This window comes from Brienomyrus brachyistius, chromosome 1 (genome assembly GCF_023856365.1).
Source record: "Brienomyrus brachyistius isolate T26 chromosome 1, BBRACH_0.4, whole genome shotgun sequence".
Classification (NCBI taxonomy): Eukaryota; Metazoa; Chordata; class Actinopteri; order Osteoglossiformes; family Mormyridae; genus Brienomyrus; species Brienomyrus brachyistius.
Genome location: NC_064533.1, coordinates 26,974,027 through 26,994,426, shown reverse-complemented (window position 1 = coordinate 26,994,426; position 20,400 = coordinate 26,974,027). Strand labels below are relative to the sequence as shown.

The 20,400-nt window shown below is 40.8% G+C and overlaps 1 protein-coding gene across 1 annotated transcript in view; it reads right to left on the bottom strand.

The window, feature by feature from the left end:
• Positions 1–20,400, bottom strand: part of prkdc (protein kinase, DNA-activated, catalytic subunit) — a 55,422-nt gene that overhangs the window by 32,153 nt on the left and 2,869 nt on the right. Inside the window, exons 8-42 of the mRNA XM_049011122.1 lie at positions 20,312–20,367; positions 19,732–19,762; positions 19,493–19,650; positions 18,921–19,067; positions 18,659–18,823; positions 17,695–17,863; positions 16,910–16,959; positions 16,665–16,790; positions 15,744–15,887; positions 15,478–15,608; positions 15,045–15,204; positions 14,878–14,955; positions 14,681–14,800; positions 13,921–14,080; positions 12,619–12,725; positions 11,521–11,611; positions 11,030–11,193; positions 10,791–10,943; positions 10,521–10,628; positions 9,573–9,799; positions 8,970–9,064; positions 8,792–8,891; positions 7,829–7,962; positions 7,054–7,305; positions 6,748–6,974; positions 6,260–6,468; positions 5,965–6,097; positions 5,693–5,848; positions 4,208–4,408; positions 3,619–3,807; positions 3,388–3,492; positions 2,811–2,978; positions 2,191–2,318; positions 1,144–1,351; positions 66–244 (exon numbers count right to left, since the gene is read on the bottom strand). Coding sequence (XP_048867079.1) covers positions 66–244; positions 1,144–1,351; positions 2,191–2,318; positions 2,811–2,978; positions 3,388–3,492; positions 3,619–3,807; positions 4,208–4,408; positions 5,693–5,848; positions 5,965–6,097; positions 6,260–6,468; positions 6,748–6,974; positions 7,054–7,305; positions 7,829–7,962; positions 8,792–8,891; positions 8,970–9,064; positions 9,573–9,799; positions 10,521–10,628; positions 10,791–10,943; positions 11,030–11,193; positions 11,521–11,611; positions 12,619–12,725; positions 13,921–14,080; positions 14,681–14,800; positions 14,878–14,955; positions 15,045–15,204; positions 15,478–15,608; positions 15,744–15,887; positions 16,665–16,790; positions 16,910–16,959; positions 17,695–17,863; positions 18,659–18,823; positions 18,921–19,067; positions 19,493–19,650; positions 19,732–19,762; positions 20,312–20,367 — 5,029 coding nt within the window. The remainder of the gene's footprint in view (positions 1–65; positions 245–1,143; positions 1,352–2,190; positions 2,319–2,810; positions 2,979–3,387; positions 3,493–3,618; positions 3,808–4,207; positions 4,409–5,692; positions 5,849–5,964; positions 6,098–6,259; positions 6,469–6,747; positions 6,975–7,053; positions 7,306–7,828; positions 7,963–8,791; positions 8,892–8,969; positions 9,065–9,572; positions 9,800–10,520; positions 10,629–10,790; positions 10,944–11,029; positions 11,194–11,520; positions 11,612–12,618; positions 12,726–13,920; positions 14,081–14,680; positions 14,801–14,877; positions 14,956–15,044; positions 15,205–15,477; positions 15,609–15,743; positions 15,888–16,664; positions 16,791–16,909; positions 16,960–17,694; positions 17,864–18,658; positions 18,824–18,920; positions 19,068–19,492; positions 19,651–19,731; positions 19,763–20,311; positions 20,368–20,400) is intronic.

The following is a 20,400-nucleotide window of genomic DNA, read 5'->3' as shown; positions in this document are numbered from 1 at the left end:
GTAGATGCAGTAGATATTTGTATTTTTAAACAAACATACAAAAAAAAAAAGCATCTTCTACTTACTTGAGCAGTGATTTTGACAACTCGTTACCCTCAGGTTGGCCTGAGCCCACGAAGGCCATGTTAATTTTCGACTCTTTGGCGTAGACTTCAGCTTTCGGTAGCCGAGAGTAGAGAACCTCAAGCAGCTTGTAACAGCCATTCTTCTTTATGATCTGAGTCTCGAACGTCATCTCATTAGACTGGAAACAAGTTTCAGCATTTACCCAAAAACTCTGAATATTTAACTCTTGGATAGTATAAACAACCAAAGGATCTGTGTAACTGAAATGAGAAACTTATACGCCAGAAAACGGGAAATATTCTGCAGAGTTGAGTCTTATCTCCAAGTTTCAGGTTTTCTTAAAAATATTTTACATGGAAAATTCACTGGACTGCAGGTCCAGTGAATTATTTTAAATGGTGTAAATTTTGTTTCAGACATTCAACTACACCAGCACAAGGCATAACGTTTGGAACTTTATATACATCTGTTCTAGCAAAGAGAAGGAAACAAAGGGAATTTTTATTTGCTTAGAAGTAACACATTTACATTGACTTATTTAGGAGAAATTTTTATTGAAAGTGACATTAATTTTTGAGAGCAGAGTCGGAACAATTATGGTTAAGTGTCTAGCTCAGGGGTTCAACAGTGAAATCACTCTGTCGACCCTGAGATTCAAACTAGAAACATCCCAGTCTCAGGCACAGTGTCCTAACCCAGTGTTTCCCAGCAGTTTTTTTCTACTGTAAGACACATATACCAGCTGAAAAATGCTGTCCTAAGCTATGGGTTGTCAAACTCTTCAGTCAAAATAAGAGTGGCAGAGACTCACAACCCACTAGGTTTATAAATAATTTCATCGGTCAAAATTATATTGATAATTTTCTTTATCACAGTTTTCTCTTTTATTTAAACCACTTACGGTTAAAATACGATATTCTGGAAATAGTCTTGCCCCCCCCTATTTGGACGCATTGTCCTAACCAGCTGAGCCACATGCTGTTGCCCCTCATAATAATTACATGACCTGATTTGACCATTAAGTTATTTTCCGACATGAATTCCAGAGAAGTGTGTGTGACCATCAGGGGTTTTTACCTTGGTGAAACGGAGCTGCAGGGTGGCTATGATGTCAGGAACATTTTCTATGAAGAACTGCCTGAGAGCATCGATGCTGCAGTGCTGGAGCAGCGTCAGCAGCGTCCTTTCGACAAAAGCGTGACCCAGGACGCCGACTGGCTGCACGTCCACCATGACTGTCCGATACACGGTATTCAGCAGCGCCACCTGCCGCTCACAGCTGGACCTGCAGGCAGGAAACCAACCCCCGACCAAACAGAGTTATGAGTCAGAGAGAGACATACAGATAAATAATAAAGATATTGATATAGATAAATAAGCACACATGAGGAGAATCTGCTTTTAACACTGCCAAAAAAGGAGGATGAAAAGTCTATAGGTCACCAAACATTAATAATATGTCAGTTCACACATCGGTTTAGCAGGCATATAAAAGGACAGACACAAAGCTGGCGGGTCCTAAGACTTCAGTCAGACACCCTACTTTAGGCATATCAGTTTCAGGGAGGTGGAAATTTCCCAACTTGGTGTCAGTGGGTTCTGTCGGTAAAATCTGCCAACATGGGGAGGATGGCTGTGGCAGTAAAATTTGATGGACTTTGATTTGTTGGTTCAATGGACCGCCATTGAACAGGGGTGTAGCAATGAAGACAAATTTATGGGACACTGCACATCACTAAAGGGTTTAAGAGTTTCAGGGACCTGCTGTCAATTCGCAGGAGACTCCCGGGACTCGAGGGAGAGCTGGGATGTCTGCTAAAGTCTTCCTCACCTACTCAACAACTGTTATTGATATCAACATTTCTGAAACCAATGAAGACTGGAATGCAAGCCCTTAAGGGAGATGGAAAGCCAGCACACAGCAGCACACACACCAGAGTACGCAGAAAACCAGCCACACACGGAACTGCAGAAAGATCACAAGGTCACTGGTCAGCCATGGGAATAGACTTCGAAAAGGAAGAAACTGAACAACAGCACGTCGGAAAAAAAACTAAACAGATGATCTCATTATGACACTAAAAAGAGGAGTAAGCTCAATCTTCAAAAGACATCGCCACTAACCTTTTAGCTATTCTCTTAAAACACGTTTGAAACTGCTCCTCCATGATGTGCTTCTGATCCCGGCAAAGAACCTCGGCCATTAATTTTAACAGCAAAGGACTTTGGGAGAGCTCCAGAGCATCTAAGAACTGATTATGGAGACATCCATGTGACTGGTGAACCTCATAATCTTATCATCATAGCAAAAAACACATCATAATTTATTTTAACATGAGGAACAACAAAGTTGAACTGAAATTTCATTTGCCATTTGCACAGGTATAGATGTACACTGGAACTCTCTAATCCACAGGACATGATTTCATAATCCAGTCAAGCAGTTAGACGGGATGGATGCAGTGCCCCCAATCCCATTCCATACCAGTCAAATCACCCCCAACTACCGGACTTTCAAGCAGCTTATTTATCAATTTTACAGTAAATCATGAATGCAACTTTCTATATGTAATGGTCTTGTTTGTTGTTTTTAAATGTTGACTGAGGGAAATTGTGCAAGAAAACTCCAATGTACTTGTACTTTTGTACCTACAAATGGCACAGGTTTTGTTTAGATTCAGGTCAGGTCAGCTCAGGTCAGGTCAACTCAACTCAACTACAATTTCAATTACAACTCAAGCTACCTTCTTAATGCTATCAGTGTAGTTGTTGTAGTCCAGTGTTCCCCTGGGGAACTCATGAGACTGCAGGGGGAAATGTGATACAACAAACAGTTCCAGGGCTTTCCGCAGCTGCACCAGTGGTTCTTCAGGCAGGGCGGTGAAGAATGGCAGAATGATCAACGCATGGTTCTGAGAATGAGAGCAGAAAGATGGCCACTATTCTCTCACGGTACATTTCCCAGGGACGAAAAATAAATGTTAACCGTAAGAGCAGCTCAGAGTCAACTTATTTCTCTGTCCTGAAATTTCACAGTTAAATATATTTTTCATAAAAATAAAGGATTTTTCTTAGTCTTTTTGCCTAGCTATGCCCTGTTGTTACTTTCAAAACCCACACTGAAATTACAGTCAACAGTTCAACCAAAAATACTGGTCAACTGCACCTTCAATACAAAAACCCCAACAATCTCTTTAAAGAATTTCTTTGTTGTTACTTGGTAACAAAATAAAACATCCAAACTTCCAAAATCTAATATGGGCCAATTTTGAGTTTTTACTTGGCGGTTCCTACTTTCAATAGCTACTCTGAAAGATTTACCTTCAGATTCAGTGGCAGCACAACGTCAGTGAGAAGAGTGGTGTATGTAGCAAACACTTCTCCAAATGCTTCATGGCTGGTACTGAAGCAGACTGCGGAATCAATCTGTGGGGATGGGGCAACAACATGAAGAAAGCCACGCAGCACAAATACAAACGCAGAAATGAAGCAGACGCGGCCACTTATTCGAAAACAAAGCTCGCTAACTACAAAACCCCGGAGAGAAAGTACCTGAAGGACTTTGGAGAGCAGGGTCAGGGTAGCTATCTTGCTTTCTGAGGAGGAGCTGGCAATGGACCACCAGGGTCGCAGGGAGCTCCAGTTCCTCAATATCCCCCCTATCAAGGTGCTGCCCTGGTTTTTCCGCAGAATTCTCTCTCGAAAACAATGATCCAACATGCCATTCAGCAAGGTACTTATCTGCCAAGAGATGGAAGATGCAATTGGCCACCTTTAAGATTACACACATACGGAAGCCACAATATATCAAGTTTAAAATGATGGCAAACCCTGCTATTTTTAAATATGTTTAACAGATGTTCAAGCATAGAAGACACTTGAATGGAACTGTCCCTGACTAGGAGGGCAACACCAGCTATTAAAGTCAAGTAACAGCGTTTTGTCCACTAGAAGTGTTGTTGATTTTTTGTTCAAATCGCCAAATAATTTATTCAAGGGTTTTTGTGAAATTAGATCATCTTATTGTCTCAACAATGCTATTGAAATAAGGATATCCATAAGTCCAAACATGTTAGACACAACTTATCAAAGGGTTTGCTACCTTCAACATCACTACTAAGTTCGACTATGCGTGACTCACCATTCTGGGATGGTAGACAGCGGATTTCATGAGTGCAGGAACAGTGCCATCCAGTTTCCTTAGCAACTCGGAATTGACCGTTGTGTGGAAGAGGCTATAGAAATACTCCCCGTGCAAGAAGTTGATGTTCTTTCCCTGAGCGCTTCCTGACAGTGTCACTGATATCATTGTGTTGTTCAGCAACAGATCTACCAGTTCATTCTGATAAAGACCAAAAGAAGTAAGACCCCTCATGGAATATTTCTGTGATAAATAAATCCTGTTACACACTACTCAGTTCACATACATGACACTCATTTTCAGTTTAGTATTGATATCCCCTAAACCAGTCTAACTTTACTCAGTCCTTGCGGAGCCCCCAGACAGCCCACATGTTTCATCCCTCCCAGCAGCCAACACACCAGTATCAAACAATCAACAATGAACCAAACAATCAAGAACACCGAATACCAGGTACAGGATTATACCAAACATGTCACAGCCAAAATTAAACAATTAGCTTTAGCAGGCATATCCATAATATGTCAATATTAATTCTATTTAAGGATATCTAATATGCCATTTATGACTGTATGTAGTAAGCAAACGTGGTTAGATTGATTTGAATGCTCTCAGTCTCAAAACAGCCCATCATGTCATAAAGGTATAGTATGCTAGGCAAAACTCACCTTGTTTCAAATCTCTGGAACTCTTGTACAAAGAACTATCAATCCCTGTTATTAACTGCCCAGTTACTTTGTGACTGTTTACATGTAATAAGCAACTGAAAGATCACTCTGTAGAAGCACATCCACACACAAGTACAGTATCCTGTTTGTGTACTTGGTATGCTTTTCCTATATCATGTACATTTCCGCAGACAGTCCAAAAACATACAGTTAGGCCGGGGTTTATAAACTGCCAGTAGTGTGTTGGTTTGTGAGCTATGATGAACTGGCATCCTATCCAGGGATCTATCTCAGCCTTGTACCCTCTGCTACCTGGGACAGGGTTCAGGCCCTTATGATCTCTGATGTGGGTATGGTTTTGGAGGATGGATGGATGGATGTTTGCTGTTCCATTTCCACAGCCCCTGGAAATAAGTTCTCACATCCGGTCACTGATCAGTTTACTGCCCTATTCAACAGGACTCCTTCACGTGACCTTTTCTGTGTCTCTGTTTTGTTCTGCATGTGTGATATAGCGATATCATGTAGTGAAGTGGCCGCTTATTCAAAGCAAATTACCGAAAGTTTTTTTAGTGCTTATATGTCTACCCTGCTATCTATGATAGTAATTTCATAAAAGCAAGAATTAATTATCTGTGATACAGGTACCAATAACACCAATAACACCGCTACAGCTAATTAATTGTATGGGGCATTACGGTGCAGTACAGATATGGGCAACAGCTGACCTGTGGCAAGATTTTTATTGGCCTACACAGTCATTAAAAGTGAAGGAAACAAAAAACAGCTGCTACTACAACAACTAACAAGGCGTTACCTCTTGTCCTATAGAAAATGCCATCTGGAGCAGCTCATCTGCTAGTTTCCTGCTGCTCACATCCATCGATGGCAGAGTTGCCCCCTCTTCTTTGGGGACAACACCCTTATATACAACTGAGAGAAGCCTGGACCCAAGGGATAGATCAGCTTCAGCCTGTTTTATGGAAGGCAAAGTACAGTGGGTTATACGTACATACCTAAGCATCGTTTAAGTCCCATTCATTTCATTTGTAGCTACGTCTTTTTGAGACGGGAGAAGTATAGCCATACCACGCTCTGAAAAATGGATTCGAGAAGGCCGGCTTGGTAAAGCTGCCTACAAGCCAAGAGTATACGTTCCAGTTTGGGATTATTTGCTCGGGCTTCTTTGTCATAGAGATCTATTCCACACAGTTCAGAGACACTGGAAAGACACAGACAAATACCATAAAACACTTTAAATAGACCAAAAACATACAACAGAACTGATGGATATTATCAGCTGAATAAAGAAGAGACATTCAACAGCATAATGAAAAAAAGACAAATTAAGTCATGTTTATGTTAATAAATTTTTTTAAATAACCTTTCCCGGGATATCCACTTCTTGACGCTTCTCTCCAGGTTGGACTTGTACGTTGTGGGGACCGTGGCCTTCATGAGATTGACACAGACCGTGGGCAGATTCACCATCACCTCCACGTCAGCCATATTGAAGCCAACGACTGACGGCTCACAGATGACCAGCGCCACGAGCTCAAAGAAAGAGTCGCTCAAGACATACTGCTCAAGAAACTGAAATAAGAAACATTTAAAATTCCATTAAAAAATTACGAAGTGAACATCAAACAGTAACGTTATGAAATTTATTCTTAATATATAATCTGTGACTTTCAAAAAAAATGTATTCAAACCATCGAAAACTAAAACTCTACTTAATTTCAACTGCATGTTTAATGCATATGAACATCAGATTCATTGCATTCATTTATGATGTTTTTAAAAGTAATACTGAGGTGATTCATGATCACCAAACAAGTTTCCTTTGATTTCCATGTTACATCTTTTCTGTACCTTCCAGAAGTCTTGATGGCATTTCTCCAGCACCATTGTGACAAACTCCATCAAACGTACGATGATGGTTCCCTTGCTATAGTTGTAGTCTTCTTTCTCTTTAGGGCTAAAGACAGAAACTTTCTGCCTTACAGGGAAACAAATCTCAGCTGCCGCAATGTCCTGTGCAGCTAGCTGATCAATAAAGAACTGAAGGGCTTTCAAAAACCTAGACTTCTCTGTAGTGCCTGCAAGTAAATGAGAAATCAAGTAATACCCATATGGAAAGAGAATTACGGCAGAAGATTTGAGGCGTTTTCTGCTCACTCTGCATCACTGTCGGCTTGACCAGCTGCAACTCGATGAAAGTGTTGTAGCAGTCCAGAGCTGCGAGCAGCATGTCCATCCACTGCAGGGTGGCTCGCATGTTGAAGGGCTCGTCCAGGTCCTTCAGGGTACACTGGGACAGGAGCCCCAAGGAGCACTCGCTGTATCCCCCACCCTCAAAGCTGTCGATCAGGAAGTCAAAGCCCTTCTGCTCCAGCAGTTCCTCAAGCCAGACTCCTGCTTTTTTCTGACCTGAAAACAGAGGAAAACTTCATGCTCTGGTGTGATCTTACACTATTATTATTTCTTCAGCCTTTACTCCATCCCATGCTGCGTCTCACTGTAATCAGACAGCCTGGTCTGATTGTATGTTGTCCTACATTGTCTGGTATGTTGTATGTTATGCCAAGGGCACAGCCACTAAGACTGATTCCTTGTACGTTTAACATACTTTACCAATACATGTCTTTCTGATTCTGTCAAAAAGTCAACTGAATTCAATTTTGTTCCATAAAGCAGCATCCACAACAGTTGCACTTTACATCTACATACTGTACTGAGAGTAGGGCTGTATAAGGAGAAAAGCCGGGAAAGAGGAACAAAAGCACATAGGGTTGAAGCCATGGGAGTCATGGCAAAGATACAAGTTAATTTAGTTGCAGAACTGGCTCAAAAGGATCCTACTTTGTTTTTCACTATGACACAAAAACAATTAGTGCTCTGATAAAATTAATGAAGTTTTTCCAAAATATTATAAATGTAAATTTATACTTGCCGGGCAACAAGGGCACAAATTCATAAAACAGCTCCATGCACTTATGTCTGCATTCGGTTTGGGGACGCCCACATTGCACCAAAAGCCACATGACTATGTCCAACAACGCCATTGGTTTGTCTGGTGGAAAACCCCTAGAGGACAAAATGATAAAGATTACAAAGATAATTCTAATTAAGAGGCAATTTCATCCACTAAAATTTCACTTTAATTACACCACTACATTATTGCACATTTATATTAATAAACATTTTAGGTTATAATGACTGAAGAATGACTTACATTAACACTGCAATTTAGCTGGAGGTTTACAGAGTTTGTATGACTACTGTAAAATTAAGAATTTAATATTTAAAATGGTTAAAAAAAAACAGGACAAAACATTAGGTCTGTTTAAGAAGCTTGTATGTAAAATTACATACATATAATATATATGCGCTACTGCTACACTTCGTTGGAATTCCAGCTCTTACTTTCTTGACATGGTGAGGTCACCTCGTAACACAATCCTTATTGGTTGTGTACCTGCAAGGATCTGTCTGCAGGCCGCAAGACAGGAGCGGATCGTGTTGGGCAACCTAACTAATCAGAGCAGCCTGGGCTCATCGAGGGTGGGGCTTTAAGCTCTAAAAGAACGTTTCAGAGTGAAAAATAAAGTGTTTTTAAAACATTGAACCATGTAAATTTGAGAGAGCCCCGAAATAAAACTATGAACCATGAAAATAAGCATAATTGGCCCCCTTTAAAGTTCATTGTATATTATAAAACCTATGATACAATAGGGTCAAAGTCTTTAGGTGTTGGTTAATTTTATAATTAAGCAGATACATTTTTTTAAGTTTTCCATTTATGAAAACATACTGCAAATTAGCCTATTTTCAATAGTCAAGTTCAGATTTGTTCAGCCATGCATGAGGGTAAAGTCAAACAAAAGTACACAAAAAATAAAAATTTTTTCCAAACCTTGGTACGCGTCTCTTAATGCACTGATTCAGCTGAATAGCAAAGTGTTTGATGATTCTCTTCAGATGTCCAACAGCGTCGCCACACTGCTGTAATGTTCCTGAAAGGATTAAACGCATCACATGTCACTGAATCACATTAAACGATGTCTGAAAAAATATACAGACTCATTCATTACCTAAAGACTTCTCATCTGAATGTGCCAAGGCCAGGCTTTCTACAAACGTGACCAGAGCTTCGAAAACAAACTGCTCCACAATGGGCTTCTCTTCCCTGCAGACAGAAGCACACAGAGAACATTCCGTAACTTTACAGGTATCCCCTCAGAAAAGTAGTGTTAACATTGTGGGGCAAAACAACACCATCACCATCATCACCATCAGCAACTATAAAGTATTTATCACTTGGAAAATGTGGGTGCATTAAGTAAAAAAAAAAAAAAAAAAAAAAAAGGTTAACATATTCACAATGACTTCATTAGTGGTGAGTTTTATCCAAAGCATACAACTGAGATGGCACAGTCAGCCAGTCCCTGAAGCAATTGGGGATTAAGGCCCTTGCTCAAGGAACCCACTCTACCAACCACAGGAATTGAACCAATGACTTTCCGATCACAGGCGCAGGATCCTACTAAGCCTCACACCAGCCCGAAAAAATTGCCTTGGCCTTCACCAATCTCAGGCTCGAACCTGGGTCCTTAGACACTGCAGCACAATCTCCAGCCACTGGAACTACACAGCTCTTTAGCTAATAAAACCGCTAGATCAACAACTGCACCAACCTAAACTGTTTGTAGATACTGTTGAAGGCCAAAGCAGCCCCAAGTCTTTTGAAAACATTGGGATGCAGCGCCAGGCTGTAAATCCGTTTGAAGAGAGACTTGATGTTGACGTGACTCTCCTTCTGCTGTTTTGGTGTCGTTTGCTTGATGGACCACTTGAAAAACTCGTGAATGCACTGACCACAGAAGTCCCGGAGTTTGCAGTCCTCTGGATTCACCAGACCGTCCTGCAAATACGTAAACAGAACAACAGATCAACATAAACATGAAGAGACGACAGACAAGGTAGTCTTTTCTAAACCATTTTTTCATTTTTCTTGGCTTATGAGTGCTTTTCTATAAAATACTTTAAGACTGCATTTTCTTTCCCATTAACGATATCGACATGCCATAGAGGAATTTCTACATTCCTTAACAATTTAAAATACAACTCAACTCAAAATAAATCTCTCTCTTAGTTCATTTAGGCAACAGACATTCAAATTGAGTGAAATGCAATTTTCTGTGAGCCCTTAACCAAGATTTGAACTTTTTGGGGTATATACAGTATGTGTGTACGGGATGGCATGGTGGTGCAGTGGTTAGCACTGTCGCCTCACACCTCTGAGACCCGGGTTCGAGTCTCCGCCTGGATCACATGTGTGTGGAGTTTGCATGTTCTCCCCATGTCATCGTGGGGTTTACTCCTGTTTCCCCCCACAGTCCAAAAACATGCTGAGGCTAATTGGAGTTGCTAAATTGCCCGTAGGAATGCATGTGTGAGTGAATGGTGTGTGAGTGTGCCCTGCGATGGGCTGGCCCCCCATACTGGGTTGTTCCCTGCCTCGTGCCCATTGCTTCCGGGATAGGCTCCGGACCCCCCGCGACCCAGTAGGATAAGCGGTTTGGAAAATGGACGGATGGATATGTGTGTACGTCGAACACTGATTTCTCAGAGAAATATCCTACCAGAATCGCCTCCAAAACAGCAACTGTGTCTTGACTCTCAAACTTCTTGTTGCTAGTGAACCAGTGAATAAGCTGCATCACCAGGGGCTCATATAGCTGCCTTGTCACCTGAACAAAGACACCATTCAAGTGTCTTATATTAACATCAAGTGCATTTTAAAAAGAGTGCAGTCAAAAGAAGACAGCAGGTGTACTGACATGTGTACTGAATATCTGAATATGTCAATGAATTAATGAATGGCCAGCTGATCCTGAGCTGAACTGCTGTACCTGGTCAACATCACAAGCCAAAAAGAGCAGCACGGGAAAGATCCGCTTGTGCAGGTTGTACATGGGTGGGGCGCACTTATCCTGCTCGGGAATCTGGGAGCTCTTCCCCAGCATGTAAACAACAACGCTGTGGAGCAGTTCACAAGCCACCACCTGAACACACAGAACAAACAGCATTCATACACCAAAGTCAGCACATGGGACGCAAGAAGCTGGTGTAAGGGAGCTGGAAGGTGTACTTTGGTCTGCCTGTCACTTGATGAGAGAGCGAGCTCTGTGATACGGGGAAGAAAAGTGTCCAAAAAGATGACCGGCTTCATGTCAGCAAAAGGTACGGCAAAGTTTAGTCTCTTCTCAGAGTCCCAAGTCACACACTTCTTCATCATTTCTTCAGCTGATGTGGCTGCATCATAAAAAAAATAAAATAAAATTTAATGATCTAGAATGTCAAATATATTTTCTGTTTCATACCAAATTTGAAATTTAATCACCATCTTTTACAGAGTTTTTGTTTTCCGAACCAGATCAGTGAAATCTGTGGAGAAATATTAGCAATTTATCTAATTCATTTACAACAACTATGCATTCAACCGTCATTTAAGAATACTCAAACAGATGTTTTGTTGTGTTAGGTGGAAATAAGGAGAATCAAGCGATTTGCCAATATATTTAAAACACAGGATTAATATGAGATTTCTTTATACTCAACACATAATACTCAGAGTCTCACCTGTTACTAAGCTTCTGTTTAACTGTCCCCCCAAGTGGCCTAAAAGCTGCACGACTCTGTGTCTGACCACCGTGCTCTGTGAGTCTTGGACCTGACATTGGACACAACATAGCAACCAGTCAGCTTCATAATCATGTCAGTAAGAGTAGGACTGTTCAAAGGCAGCTCATAAAAGCAGTATTCAGAAACACAGTTAGCCATGCCGGTACAATCTTAGGAATTTCCCTACGGGAATTTACTGATTGATTAAAGAAGTAACTATCCATCCATCCATCCATCCATCAATCCATCCATCCATCCATCCATCCATCCATTCATCAATCCATCAATCCATCCATAACGAGTTGTTAAACAAAGTGAAACAAACAGGTCAGTCCATCAGGTTCCTACACACACATTGTGATTTTCTGCCTCAGGAGGTACAGTTGACTATAGTAAATATTACAATATTTTACTATAATTGCACAAACAACAGTAAACCTCGGGGGCAGTGTTTTGTTTTAAATGAGGCTCTCAGTAGTAAAACCAACAAAAGCTGATGTCATTCTTTTTTTTAGTTTTGTCTTAGCATTCCACAGCCCAGTTAGTATTAAATACTCTCCACATCTTAGCCTGTCACCATTTCTTCTTTTTACATATATAATCTGCAGAATAGCAGTTGTTTTATCTTTTATGTTACTAACATTTTCTCAGCATTTCTTGATTAAAAAATATGCTGTTTATGTAGGCTGTGCACTATGATGTGAGGATACAGTAAAGTGTCTATATATTTGCCATTTTACATTTATGCAGGTGGGAAATGTGCAACATCTTCATTCAAGACACTCATCATTGGTAGTAAAAGGCAGTGGAATTCGGCCTGTTTTCAATTTTAGAAGTCTCATTATTTCAGTATTGGAGTATTACCCATCAGGACACAATGGTTGTATGGTAATGCACTGAATCATGACACTGGTATTGTGATAAGTATTGCATCGTGGGCAAGTTGGCGATACCCAGCCCAATATCAAACTGAACACAGGACTAAATACACTATAACAATTATGTAAATGAACATAATCAAGTGTGCAGGCCACACTGACAGCATGAAAACCTCACCAATGACAGGTGTCTGGACTTCTTCATCAACCTCATGAGAACTTTCCCATGTCCCTTTTCTTCCCCAGAAGACAGACATAACACCTCCCAGTTGTTTTCACCTTGACCTGAAATCAATAACTTCTGTTCAGGTTACATTTCCACAAGACTAAACCTACTCTGAAAGCGTACAGAGTTCTTGACAGCTCTGCAGGGCTTTCATTTTAATACAACTCAATGACATCTAGCACCAACTCAGATCAAAGGTTCAGATTATTCAGACACTTTGTCTATGAAAACGCAGTATACGTTTCAGGAAAAAAAAACAAGTTTCATGAAGTTTTGAAAGTCCTGAGCAAGACTGTGATTGGGAACCACAAGCTGTTAAGTGACACAGTCGACTTATGCCGCTGTCCTCGTCGATGGCGGTGAGCCGAGGGCCAATTAACCTATTATGTCCTAAGACTTATTTATTTGGTTGTTTGTTGATGTTTTAATGCATTGCACTTTGCATCTACAGATGCATTGTTATTTGTGATTATGTTGTGTTGTATCTTGTTTTTGTTGTTGTTTGTCTCTCTCTGCTCCCCTCTGTCAACAGGCAATGAATGTAATTAGGGGAGGAGACTAATCTGTTTAGTAAGACCTGTTCCGATTGGCTGAGAGACACTGAGGTTGAGGATAAAAGCCTGGCTGCCATTTTCACAGGAAGATTTTTCCCCTCTGTCGCCTCAGACTGTTAGCTCACTTCTTCTTGTGCTTTGACTGCTTTGATTGAAAAAGTCATCCGGCTGTTAGTGGCATATGCATGACTATAGGAGACTGACCAATCAGCACGCAGCAAGAACTGGGTGCTTAACTGAGATTCAGATTCCTTTAATTAAAAAGGTATTTTGAAAATCCTGTCCTAGCTCAATATGCCCTCCCTGACATGGATTATCTGGTCACCCTAGGTTTCATGCGTATGCCACGCATGGCCCAACAGTTTACAGTGCATTCAAGGAGAAGTTTATTTTGCAGTGTTTTGCAATGCATGTTATCCCCCCCCCCTTTGTAAATGAATGCTCCAATCACCATAAACGATGTGCACGACATTACATCACCTTAACATAGCATCTCCCTATCAGATCCACACAAAGAGAGGCCTTTGTATTTTTTTATAGTATTAAAAGTAATACCTTCAGGATTTCTAAATACTGGGATGTATTGTAATACTGTCATACTTCCCAAGCCTAGATGCCTCCATAAGTGGCTACTGGGGCAACAATGAGATGAATGAAATGTAAGCAAAACAATAGTTGGTTTTACATGAGAATGTCTCACCATTTGAGCCTGATGTCTTGAGATAAGCATCCAAGCAAGGCAGGACATCCTTGTAATGTGGTTGCATGTCGTGCTGGGGGATGTTGGACGACCACTCCTCAAGGGCGTCGAGAGCTGCTGCCGCCAGAGGCGGGTGGCTCAAGCCCAGCTTAAACGCTGCCTGGGGTTTGACATTGAAACACAAACACAAGTCAGTCTCTTTGTATAGAAACAAACAGGCCGATGGTAATTTCATGGGTCACCTCTAAAATGCGGTAAATTTCTGTAGGTACTGTAAAAGTGCCTAGTATATAACTAATAAAATGTCAATATCAGCTACCACGTTCATTTTAATTTACATTTGTTTGATTTTAAGACGGCTGAATGTGAATGTTTTAGGTTGTTTTTGTCATAAACCTACTGTATTCCACTTTTATGTCGCTGTTTTTTATGTTTGGTCTTAAACTTAGTTCTGCCTTTTTTTGGACATGGAAAAGAGACTGTCTCAATGCACCTACCCTACTTAAATAAAGGTTAAATAACATTTTTAAACAAATAAAAAGGTTAAAATAAAGTTAGGTTATATTAGGGCTTCAGTGATAATGAAGTAAAACAACTGCTGTTGTTTTCATGTCCATAGGAATATAAATTGCAATTCTGCTGTTTTTCCCCTTTATGCTCTGCCTCATCACACACGACACCTTGGGAAAACCAGACATCGAGCTCCTTGTTACTTAAAACTTTCCCATGGAGTACATCAAACCGCACCTATTATTCTCACCTGAAGTGCAGGAATATAGGCTTTGATGTCCAGAGAAACGATGTGATGGTCCAGCGAGAGGAGGAAGGTCAAACACGATGCTAAAAGCTCATCTTTGTACTGCTTCATTCGTACAGATACCTAGAAAGGCAACACGTCGTTAATGCATTGTACATTAATCATTTTGTCACAAATGTTATCTATAAACTAGACAGTACCTCCTTCCCAAACTTGGTAAAAAGTAGAAAGCAGGCATGCTTCTCCAAGACTCCATGACTGGATTTTAACACCACCTGCTATAAAAATATTGTAAAACGATGATAGGTATTTGATGCAAAATTAAGTCTCACAAACTTGCAAATTAAGACAAATACCTGGAAAATACCTGGAAATACTTTAATCTCTTGGCTAATTTCATGCCAATGGAGAGGAGCTTATAAAAACCGCTGATGAGTGGAAATCGTGAGGACTGGAGGATTATCTCCTGGCCCATGGGGTAAACCCACTGTTGAAAGTACCCAGCATCTCTCTTCAAGAGCAGCTCACTGCAAGGACAGAGGAGGAGAAAGTACAAAGTGTTGAGGAGTCTTCACCTGAAGGTTAAGCCTCTGTGGCTGTAATTGGATGGTCGCCGGTTCAAATCCTGTTCTTAGCGGAATAGTCACAACTTCCTTGGATTCATGACCAGATGCTTTGCTTTTTCCTATGTGTTTATGTCTCAAAGGATTCTCATGTACCAAAGGCAAATAAAGGCATCATCATTTCATCAATGGGGAGGGGGTTACCAGCTCTAATTCTCATATTAAGGAACACCTCACCTGCAGAAATCGGTCAGATTGATTAAGACCATAAAGTCATTTGGCTTGTTGGGCTGAAGATGAGCAGTAGGGTCTGAGGAGGGCATGACAGTGTCTTCAATATTCTCTCCTTGTTTCTGCACATCAATTGACTGTGGATGTTAACAAAAAACTCACAATCAACACAGCTAGAACACCGACAAGTTGAATAAAGTCAATTTATTATAACTGGGTTCTAATGGAAAAATTTCCTTAGTCCAATGTATTGTTTCATTAAATGAACTCACCTCTGTCTCTGAATTCACTTTCTGCACTGAAAGGTCAAGCTTCTTAATGATTTTCAGCATTGATCGAACCAGCTCGTCGTACAGGTGCCGGTTTAAAGACTTGAGAACGGAGCGGTCCATGTCAAACGTCACATTGACAGACTCCTGGAAAAAGACCATAGGACACTATTCTGATTTATGTTTTATTTTCTAATAAAAATATGCTGTGTCTTCAGGGCCAAAATGGGACTGCTTTTTCAAGAAGAGTATAATAATTGAATAAGAATTGTTGAACATGGAGGCAAATATTTATTTCCATTCCACAAACAGCTGGCGTCACACCCCCAGGTAATGTGCACCACAGACTGAGAATCACAGAATAAGCCATAGAGTTAACATAAAATGATTACTATATACCACACCAGGAATTCTCCGGATTCTCTGGTTTGGCCATTAATGCATTGTTTGTCTTTAAAATGACTGAATTAAGCAGCCCTGGGGATTACACTGCATGGCCCTTAGCTAAAAAAAATCTGTGCTAGAAAACTACACCCGCAGTACTTAATTCCATTAATTTATGCAAATGAATACAGTATAATGGGTTATGACTCAGAAGGTTGCCAGTTTGAAACCCTGGCAGACTGACCCCCCAAGCAAGGCCCTTAACCGCAATTGCTCCAGGTGTTGGACACTAGCTGACCAATGCACTGTGACCCCAAAACCTGGTGTCATCTGAATACGCATCCGTGTGTCATGGAGAGCAGGATGGGATAGGCGAAAAGACAATTTCCCCAAGGGGATGAATAGAGCATCTTTCTTTTCTCTCTGCTCTATAACTTAATTTCTACGATTTTAGGTATAAAGGTTTAGGTTTTTAGGTTATTCACCTTCAAAGCCCAATAATAAGCCAAAAGGATTTCCAAGAAATATGAACATTTATACCTTAATGTTCTCACAGTCCAGGAGTTTCCTGAAGAGATCCAGGTAATCGCGGTAGGAGGGAATCTCCCATTTCCCAGTGCGAACCGGAGGCGGTTCCAGGTCCCTGTCACTGCTCTTCGCTCCTGCCTGAAAATCAAAAGGCCTCTCAATATAGACAAAAGCACCAAACAGCAACACCAGCTTTGCTTTCTAACCAGGCAAATCATTACACATTATGAACAGCTCTGATATGTATTTATTCTCACCTCATTCAAAACAACGGGCTTGGAACAGACACGGATCAAGCCTTGATGCACTGAAATATACAATTTAAACAAGCAAAATTTAGAACCTTTAACCATAAGCAACATGAATTATTCATTGCCTACAATTAAACTAAACTGCACTACAGACTGGTGTGAACTAAATTCCACTATCCACTTCTTTTATAAATAATTCTGATCACCAGAAACGGTTATTTAGCTATTTAATGTCAATACTTAAAAAAATATTTTAGACAATAACTAGTTTTTCCCTGCGCAGCACGGTAGTGCACTGGTTAGCGCTGCTGCCTCACAGCAAGCAGGTCCTGGGTTCGGTCCCGGGTCCATTCTGTGTGGAGCTCGCAGACTCCCCCCGTGTTGGCGTGGGTTTTTGCCGGGGGCTCCGATTTCCTCTCACAGTCCAAAAGCGTGCAGGGTAGGCTGATTGGTGTGTCTAAATTGGCCCTGTGAGTGTGCACCCTACGGTGTGTTGGCACCCTCCCAGGACAGGCTCTCCCCCCCCCGACCCCAGCGGGGATTAATCCGTTACGATGGATAATTTTGCCCTTATTCATTTCCAGTTATCCCCACCTCATTGGTTCTGCAGGTGGCACCCAATAGTTAGAAATATATACAGCTTATTTTTTGAATATGTATTAGTACATTACTAAGATCACGACACACTTGTCTGTGACCCTCTTAATTTTATTGTAACTAAGGCACAGCACTTATTACTAAAAGCCAAAGTACACATAATGAGAATGAATCCGAGTATTACTGATACTTACTCACAGTACTCAGAAAGTTCCAGAGCACAGGACCTTTCCTTGCCATAGCCATAAAAATTTTGATAATGGAACAGGAGCAAGCTGACATCATCTTCGGGCTGTACTGCGGGAAGCAATCGATCTGCAAAACCAGTAGGTGTTCCAGGACCGGCGTGTATACCTCAGGAATCTAGGGAAGGGAATTTAACATCACTACCCATTCTCAGAAAAAAACCTAAATATCAGGCAGTGTCTGATTAAATTTTACATTATTCTTAAAGCTAATATTGGATAGTTCAATATTTAATTTCTAAACAATTTCTAAACTAAGTAAACAAGTAAAAACTTGAAACTGCAACAATAATGCACAGTAACACATAGCTTCAGCAGGCGTCGCATATTCTAGATCAGAGGTGGGCAATCTTATCCACAAAGGGCCCCGTAGCTGACCTACGGGTAATCCTAAAAACCTACATACACAACGGCCCTTTGCGGATAAGATTGCCCACCCCAGTTCTAGATGGTACCTTTTTCAACTATATAAAATATTACTGCAGAATAAACAAGTGCTGCTCCTTCTTAATCATGAAACTATCCAAACTATCACATTATATTTCATATGAAATCTGAAATAGGATACATTCCTTGGCAATGTGGGCAAAATCCTTTACATAAGATGGAGTTGTACAGCTATTTAAACAAGAGTATCGCGTAAAGTAACAGCAAAGCTGAATTAAAGTTTTAGAGAGAAAGAGAGAGAGAGAGAGAGAGAGAGAGATAGATAGCCTTGGGTGATAATTCATTTATACATTTATTTATTCAGCAGGTGTTTTTATCAACTGAGGAAGCAACATCTGCAGGTTCCTGGAGCAACTGGGGTTAAGGGCTTAGAAGCCCAATGGTGACATCACCCTGCCACCCACAGGATTTGAGCTGGTGACCTTCCGATCAAAGACACAGAGTTTGAACCTGATTAGCCACCTACGGTATCCAAGTGGTAGAGGACGCTAGCGAGAGAGTCCAGGAAGCTGGGCAGCTGGTAGATATTGTCAGCCTGTGTATCGGATTCAGTGAGGTACATCTGTTTGCAGCGCTGGATCAGCTCGGTATACATGAAATCCACATCCTGAGGGCACACCACCTTACAGGGCTACAGAACAACATTTATATTAAAATTGAAGACATGTGCTAACACCACAGGGTCTGAAATGACTTTAGATATAGACATGAAATGGATACAGACGTACAGCGGCGAATAGCCCATAGCCACGAATGGCAATGGAGAGCTCCTTCTGAGAGGAATCCATGTTCTTGATGATGCCGCAAAACTTTTGCATGAAGAATTTCAACTTGCTTTTGTGTAGCTCGACATTCTCGGTGACGAGGGATGCTATCTGTTAAGGAAGGGTGCCAAGCGTTTGGTCATGCATTGAATTCACATATTCGCAAATACAGGCATATATTACATAAAAACATCCCTTTAGTCATCCATTCTTCCAAAGGTTTCATCCTAATTGTCAATTCAATTGTCAAATCACAATTGTATTCTATAAAATTAACACAGTTTTACTTTTTAGCTTCCATATGAAATCAAATGCTACAACTTCACTAAATTAGTGACACTTCATTCGACCCCATGGGATAAGTAGCTCTAGTTTGTGACATGGCAGAGCGCGGTCATTTTAGAATAAGAGAGTAGCAGACAAACCTGCTAGACAAACGTTTAAACTCTACTAATGTTTATGTATCGATTTATTATTTATGTTATACTAAGTAACAGTGCCTACCGGAATGGGCAAAGACGACATAATGAACTAACCTGTTTCAGGAACGATTCCAAAGCGTGGTAACTCGTCTTTTTCATCTCAACATTTATGTGTCCGCACCACTTGCACATGACATCAAACACGGTCTTGTAATGATCCATAAGGCAGCTGCTAAACTGAGAAGAATGCCTGGCGAACAATCTCAGCCCCGCTGTAACACAGTAATGCCAGCTCAATTAATACAAAACATCCGTTACATTCAGTACGTGAGGGCAGACGACACTGTCCTTACCAAACGTGACGGCGTAACGCTTCATTTCAGTCTGTTCAAAGAGACAGATACGTTAGCGACACAAGCAAAGCTCAGCCAATTACTTAAAAGATTAAATACAATTTCAATCAGAAGAAAGTAATGGACTGACATTAAAGTATCTTTAAAAGCAAAATTTATAGTCAGAAGTCACAGAATTCTAACCTGCTGAGCCACACCCGCCCTCATCCCGAACAATAAAAGACACATACTGTACATGTGTCATGTTAGTACACTGCAGTGGATGTGTTAACTTTTCATTTGCAGCAGGAGTTTGCAGCTTCACTCAAATCAGGAACCGCTAAACAAAAATAGAGCCAAGCTAAGGCCCCCTCATCACTGACAAGTGATATTATAAATAATGAAGACCGCAGGCTTTTTTTGCCCATAAGATAGATCCAGTATGACACAATGAATCAACATGTTACGTTGACATTTTAAGCTCTGTGTTGTAATAAACTGGAGGATTTTTTTTTGAATATTTGAAAGCTGATGGCACAAGTGACAGATCACAGATCGAACTGTATATAACATACAACTGTGCAGTACAACACAATCTCACCTGCGGACTGATTGCCTTCAGGGCATAATCAAATATTTCCTTTGAAGTTTGTGGGTCTGAAGGGGGGAGAAGTTCCATATCAGTCATAC